Consider the following 7,849-nt stretch of genomic DNA (forward strand, 5'->3'; position numbering starts at 1 on the left):
TCTTGAGAAGTTTAATAATTTTGTTAAAAGATATTCAGAAGCATATATATGTAAATCACAAGAGAAATTGTTAACAAAAACAAATGAATTTAGAATACAATAAAAATTAAACTAATAAAAATTTCAACTGGTGTTATTACAAGTCATATAAACTTTTCTTTGTTGAAAATACATAAATATTAAGAAATAGTAAATCAATAAAACAAAAGGAAAATGTTTATATAGTAATAATTATTTTGATGCAAACTTCCTGACAATCTAAATCACGTAAGTAACATTGATAAATAAAGTTATTCTTTTGTATTGAGCATCAAAAAATAAATCGTGACAATTCTCTAATCTTGAGAAGTTTAATAATTTTTGGAAAAGATCTTCAAAAGCATATATCTACATCACAAGAGAAATTGTTAAAAAAAAACAAATGAATTTAGACTACATCATGTTAACTTCATATATTGGTACATTACATACTAATGTATATATTAAGAAAAAAAATTATTATATCATCAGAATTGTTTTCTTCAAGTACTCGAGGTTAAAGAATATAATCTCTTATGATAGAACAATTTATTTCATCAAAATAGTGGTACCTCGTATTCCGCTAAACTTCAAACCCACTCATCGACAATAAATCACATGAAAAAATTTAAAATGCAAGAAGAAGAAGAGTAGATTAAAAAAAATTGTGGTTGAATAATGAGAGGAAACCCCTTTATTTATAGCCAACAAAGGGTAGTGTGAACAAGTGTTTTTTTGTGTCTTATCTAAAAAGTCATGACCTTTTCAAGAAGTCATAACTTATTGAAAAAGTCACAACTCTTTGGAAAAGTCACAACTCATCGATAAATCACAACCCTTTGAAAAAAGTCACAACTCATCGAAAAAGTCACAACCTAAGTTAGGGATATTATAGTAATTTAACATTCAAGTTAGGAGTTCATGATTTTAAGATAATATATATATATATATATATATACTAACTTGTGAACTCCCTAACAAAATTGATTTTATGGCTCGGTGGTAAGAAAGGGACACTAGTAATGTTTTCCATACTAGACCTAGTAATGTGGTTTCAAACCTCACTATTAATAAACGTTTCTCTTTTCTTTTATTAAAAAAATAAAATATTTTGCAATATTTTTCTCTTCTGTCCTGAAATTTAGATGATTCAAAAACAAAAATAATAATTTCCAAGTTAGGTGTTTTGAATAATTCTCCTTCTCTTAAAAAAATAATAAATAAAACACTAGTTATGTTGAAGCGGTCGCTGTCCTTTTTATCATTCCAAATAAATTGGGGAAGTTGGCGGGAAATAATTCTCCGGGGTAGTCTTGTTTGCTGTCAATGTCGACGGTTCCAGAAATAAGGGCACTCTTTGTGTCACTAGCATCTGAACTGAAGTACATAAGTCCGGCGACCGGAAATGAAGCTCCGAATATGGACCTCTCTATCACAAATCTCAACCGTTCGCTTAACCTCGCCGAAATAATTTCTAGAGTTAGGGTTTTGGACACTGCCCTTTCCGCTTTGTGCTTCACATCATCCCAGGTCATATCTCATCACAAAACAACGAAAGCAAAAGAAAAAGATAATTATGAGCTTTTTTTTCATTTTGAATGTCTAATTTGAAATGTTTCTGCAATTTTGTAATTACCTGTAGGTCTTTAACTGTACAATTGAGTACTTGGTGAAGACGATTGCTACAGTGCTATCTTCTTCAATTGAATGCAAGGTTCTTAAAACTGCTGACGGGGAGGTTCTGCAAATTGGTGGATTGATTTCTGGCCAGGATTGTACCAGAATAGTTGAATCTTGTGCTGATGTTCTGCAGAAACTTGAAAGATTTCAACGTAATTGTCTTTTTCAACTATGCATGTTTTAGGTTTCTATTTAAAAGCTGCTTACTTTGTGTAGAGAGGATGCTAAATGAAGAAATTTCTTGTAGACCTCTAGATGCAGCGGTTGTACGTTTAGAATGGATAGATTGATCTAACATTAAATGGAAGGAAATTGTCGCTAAAGACTTATAATTTCCTGAATCCATCAAGACTTAGCAAAATATAGGACATAATGGGAGAAAAAGATGTGCATAGGTGATACCAATTAGTTGTGATTAAGGTGTAGTCATGTTAGTAAGTTTACTTAGGTCCTATGTTCTGTAGGGTCTTTCTTTCATGTCAGAGAGTTGGTTTTCAGGTCAACATAATCAGTAGAAGCATAGAAATACAAAAAGATGTTAACGAGTTTGTAGAATTTCCATATCTGCTTTCCCGTTGATTGTAGTCTTTGCTAATTATAGTTGAACTTATTTATTGAAATGTTTGGCATGTTATATGTTATTCCAGCAGATCTTTCTCCAATCATTTTGTATGCTGTTGTGAGGGTGGCAGTACTAGCATCACGAGTTCACTATTTACTGAAATTGCCTCCTATGCTTGACCTAAGATCCATTGATGGAAGACACTGTGCTTTGCTGAAACAGGTACATTGTCAAAAGGAAATTAACATTGAGAGTGGAAAAATACCGCTAAGGTTGGTTAAAACAGCTTTTCTATTATTCATGGATTTTTTATTTCTGTATCCTCTATTTCGAACCTACTAGGTTGTTGGCCTACCTTTATTTCTTATATTGTATCATATTTTGGAATTCCATGTCATCCAATTTCTTCAATTTTTCTTGTAGTTCTGATTAAACATGCTTAATGTTGCATCATGTCTCTTAGAAGTCTCTGGATACAAAAGACAGCTTGAACTGAAGTTAGAAAAAGAACAGTACTCTTGATTGTCCCTTTTTTGTTTCCTGGACTGATATGCATATCGATTTTTTATATCAAAAAAATGAGAATAGATTACATTTGGCATTGAGGCAATATAGTTTAATGTTACAAGAGAAATGACAGTGTTGATTTCCTGGCTTAGTAAATGGGAAATGCTATCTGTGTCCTTCATGATAAATATGCTAATGAGATTGCATAAACTATTGTGTTAATTACATGAATTTTAGTCTTGTAACATGTGCACCTGATTCATATGAGTTGCTTTTTAATTGTTTTGGTGTAAGCCATCTAATGAATCACTTTTTCCATAATAGTTTCCTTTGCTCGCAGGTTGCTCTCATGGCAACTAGATCACATGCTTCTGAAGTATGATGTATCTCAAATTTTGCAAGAGGTCATTAAGAGACCTTTCCTTTGTTTAGAAATGGAATTTCATGAGAGGAAAGAGTGGCGTTCAATTGTTATATGTTTGGTACTTTCTCCTGTCATGTTTACTGAGACTAGATCCCTGTTGCATTACTGGTTTCTACTGACGTAAGTCCCACACCTGTTTTCTTTTCTTCTTTCCTGTTGTCAGTAACCAGTAAGGTTTCTGTACAGATAACTCCAGTAATTTCTAAATGCTTTTTAGTCTATATGCTTGTATATATATTTTGTACTGCATTATAAATTTTTATCTATTTCATCATTTTCTTCTTGGATTTTTCTATTGAAGGATAACATTATGGCTCTCTGTGATGTTAATATACTACTTGAAAACTCTAATTAATTTGAAAGATTCTCCTGTTGTTAGATCTTTTGGGTTCCTCATTGTTGCACTGTTGTTTTGCAGGGGTTTGGCTTCTATTCTAGAGCTTCATGTTAAGCTGGTCTCCCTAGTGCTAGATATTATTTCCAGACCAATGTGGTGGGGCATATCAATGGATCTTGGATCAAAACTTCCATTTTCACATTCTTACTTTCCATGCAAGAAGCAGATTTTGAGGATTTTGACTGGACCTTTGTCCTTGGAATCTTTGGAGTTTCTAGTTCATGAAGTTTGTAAGCCAGTTGACGCATTTTCAAATAAAGCTGTGAATATTGCCAAAGTTAATCAAAGTTCTATTTGGTAAGTTTTTGTTTCATGACGTTTCACACAATTAGTTTGCACTGTCTGAGTTTATGGCTAATATGGTACTGTCTCTGCTATTTATTTCAGGGCAATTACAATAACTTTCCCTTCTTGGTTCATTTTTGCTTCTATTTTGCTCTTCTCAGAAAAGAGTTTGAGGGACAAGTACAGCTCAGCATGCATATATGGAGAAGGTAATCTTAACAATTCACAGGACGTTAAAGCTCCTTTTCTTGCTACTGCTGCAAAGTTTATAGCATGGAGTTTGAACCCTGCTGGTGGATCCTACTTGGAACTTTTAGTTGATAATCTGATCAAATTTTCCAATTTATGGACTATTAAGAAGTTTGGCTCTGATGAAGGCAATGAGACAACTCTTTGTCGCAACAAGGAAGTCAGGGGATCTCTGTCCTTTAAGAAGGAAATAGTGAATATCCTGGATTCCAATTGCCAAGCACTTGCTTTCTGGATTAAAGAATTTCAGGACATGTACAATGGGCACTCAGACAAAGTAAATGAAAGCTTTGCTCCAGATAAAGAACGAACACCAGGTGTTAGTGTACAGAAGAACATGTTGTTTCGGAGGATACCAATAGGCATCTTGTTCGGATGCTTGAATCATATAAGTGATGCTGAATGTGAACTGCTTTTGCATTATGGTGCAACTGGTACTCTGATGCAATTATCCGGAGGACAACCTGGAATGAAGGATAGGAAATCTAACCATGAAAGGCAAAAAGGTTTGATTGCATGGGCTAAGACATACACAGGAAAAGAGGCTACAGCAGGAGCTCGTATTGTCTTTGACATAACTGATGTAAGTGAACGTATATCAGCTTCTATGTTTGAAACTGAGGAATATGGACTCAATTTTGTGTGTGACGTGAAACTAAAGGTTGGTAGATATCTAGTCAAGTGTGTGAAAAGGCTACTCCAACTCACACTAGAGATAAACAGCATACAGCTGAACATGAAGGATCTCTATGACAGAATGCTCAGGTGGAGAAATCAAGGGCGAGATGTTTTTCAAAATTATAGGGAATTGGATAATATAATAGATGCCTGTGCTTCAGCAGCCTTTTGAAGACCCTGTGCAACTGCAATCGAATGTGCAAAACTGATAAGGCATGGGCCATAGGAAATTGTTTTGGAGGCATTGTTCTGCTTAGTAAAAGTATTATCCTCAAGTAAGCAATCTTTTTTTTTCCAAAGTTATGTTGATAGTCCTACATTGTATATAGGTCTTCTGTGCTTATGTCCATTTTATACTGACATAATGCAAGTTTGTCTACCCATGAAATTCTTATATATCTTACTATTGACAGTTCTTCCTCTGAATGCCATCATATGTCATCTTTTTGTATTATCCATAACTGAAGCTTCGAGCTGTTCTATATCTCCTGATCAGAGGCGTACTTAGAATTTGAACGCAACGGGGGCACCATTATCTTTATTATTACTAGCAGTAAAGTTCGGAAGGAAACTCCTTAAAAAACTTATGATTATGATAGCAAAGTTCCAAAAAAAAGGGGTTAAAAATTAGAATGAGGGATTTTTTTTTTCCATCTGTTAAAAGGTTAACGGGGAGACTGTAGATAGGTTTAGAAATTTTGGGTTTTTGGGGGGAGGGATTTAATCAAAAAGTAGTGTGGGAGTGGAGACTAAATAATTTTTAAAAAGAGTAAAAGAACAAATAAAACTATGTGGGCTTATAATTTGTAAAGAAGACTTAATAATTATGATAGAGAAGGGCAAAAAAATAAGTTTAGAAATTAGAATGAGGAAAGAAGGGTTAACAGGGAGACTAGAGTTTGGCCATGCGATATGGTATCATGATATGGTATTATGATATGGAATCATGAGATGAAATTAAAGTTTTGTTTGGACATGCGATATGAAATTTTTGTGTTGTATATTTTTTCATAAACATAAAAATCTCATAAGTTGTAAAACTATTAAAATAGCTCCAATTGTTTATTCAATCTTATCAAATAAACAAAAATTTATAAAATCGCATAATAAATTATTACAAAGCTATTTGTTCTCCACTTAAGTAATTGTTTCATCTAACTTTAATTTAATAAAAAAAATTGAACATAAATTGTAGTGTACTAGTCTTTAATATAATCCTCTCACATAGTACAGACAATTTTCTCACGTTGAACTTGCATTTCTCGATCATGTGATCGAGAAGACGAACCAACATTGTTACTTTGAGCCATTTGTTGGTCAATATCATCCGCAACTATATTTTCATGCTCATAGACCATAAGTATTTCATTAGTATTTTGGTATTCTCGCAAATAATTATGTAACACTGCACAAGCTATGACAATTTTCACTTGTGTATCAATATCATAATGGTTCATGCCTTGTTTCAGTATTCTAAATCTATTTGTCCAAGCTCCAAAAGTTTGTTCAATCACATTGCGCAGAGACGAATGCCTATAATTAAACAGTTCTTTGGGGTTTTGAGGTTCTCTTTCACTTCCTTGGTAATCTTGCAAATGATAGCGTAGTCCTTCGTATGGAGCTAAAGATCCTTTTGTGTTTCGGAAACCAGCATCAACAATATAATATTTATCTACCAACAAATATTTTATAAAGAATTACTAAAAGCATATGTGACGTAAATGAGATAGCTTTGTGTAAATAAATAATATTTATTCTAAGGATGTAATTTAAAGTTACCATCTGGTGGAAATGGAAATTGTGACGTTGGTTCAACAAGTGCATTCTCAAGTACTTTACTATCATGTGCAGTACCTTCCCAACGATCAGCAACAAAGGTAAATCGCATATCAAAATCACAAGCACATAAGATATTTTGTGATGTTCTTCCTTTGCGATTACGATATGCTTGTTGCACCGCTTTAGGAACCTCCCCTTCTATATATGTTTCATCAATCGCACCAACACAATTCTATTAAACAAAAAATACATCAATATTAGTTTAGTGAACATAAAATAAATTGGAAGCACTATAGAATGCACTCATAAAAATAATGTTTGTAAGAGTAATAAAAATAGTGCTTCCAAGACAATGCAAAGTCATAAAATAAATATTATCTCTTTAAACAAAGTTGATAGGAAATATGTAACTAATTACTAATAACTTACACATAAAATATAAATGTGCACTTATTAAGGCCATAAAATAAATTTATTACTCAACAATCGGTTGGTGTGAGTTAAAGTGACTATATGTTGGTGAGAATAATAAATGTTAAAAAGTAATGAGGTGATTATAAATTTTATTTACATATGAAATAAATGGTTAGTAGATATGAATGTGGGGTTGTTTTAATAAAATATAAACTCGTGGATCAATTTTAGTATTAAAATATCTCAAAATCATGATATGGAATTCTCATGGAATTCCATATCATGGTTTTTGGAGAATATGGAATCATGAGATGGAATCAACATAAAATCGCATGTCCAAACGCTAATTCCATCTCACGATACCATATCATGATATGGTATCGCATGGCCAAACACCTACTAAAGAATGGGTTTTGAATTTGGGGCTTTTAGGGAGGAGGGGTTTAATCAAAATGCAGGGCGAGAGTGAGGACTAAAGAGTAAAACAAAGCTAAAAAAATAAATAAAACTATGTGGGCTTAAAATTTGTAAAGAAGCAGGTTTTCCTGCTGAAAAATATAGCAAGTGTTGTCATTGAGATATGATCTTGGGGTGCACGCTCGCGAAGACAGCCCAAGGGGCATTTCGACCAGCTGCCCCAATACCATATATGTATGGGTGTTGATTTGTAAATATCTAAGTGTGATTAGATAGGATTTTGTAGGATTTAAATTGATTTAACAAAATCATATTCGATATGCTATTGAATAGGTTAGGATATTAGAATCATCCTTGATTCTCAAATCTCCTAAAATCAAGGGATCTGATTGCTACCTAGTTTACTTTCTATACCATAAATTTGCATCTCTATGGATGT

At 33.1% G+C, this 7,849-nt stretch overlaps 1 protein-coding gene across 2 annotated transcripts; it reads left to right on the plus strand.

The window, feature by feature from the left end:
* Positions 1-1,280: 1,280 nt before the first annotated feature.
* Positions 1,281-5,217, plus strand: LOC125824802 (uncharacterized). 2 transcript variants are annotated; one of them, XM_049504147.1, is made up of 6 exons: positions 1,281-1,548; positions 1,661-1,850; positions 2,346-2,532; positions 3,108-3,311; positions 3,610-3,885; positions 3,976-5,217. In XM_049504147.1, exons 1-6 carry the CDS (start codon positions 1,345-1,347, stop codon positions 4,970-4,972), a joined length of 2,058 nt encoding a protein of 685 aa, XP_049360104.1. In that variant the 5' UTR covers positions 1,281-1,344; the 3' UTR covers positions 4,973-5,217. The 2 variants fall into 2 exon arrangements, with proteins under 2 accessions (XP_049360104.1, XP_049360105.1); XM_049504148.1 differs by having other exon boundaries at positions 2,349-2,532.
* The last annotated feature ends 2,632 nt before the right edge of the window (positions 5,218-7,849 follow it).

The sequence above is a fragment of the Solanum verrucosum genome, unplaced genomic scaffold (genome assembly GCF_900185275.1).
Source record: "Solanum verrucosum unplaced genomic scaffold, falcon-dt-bn FXZP01000080.1, whole genome shotgun sequence".
Classification (NCBI taxonomy): Eukaryota; Viridiplantae; Streptophyta; class Magnoliopsida; order Solanales; family Solanaceae; genus Solanum; species Solanum verrucosum.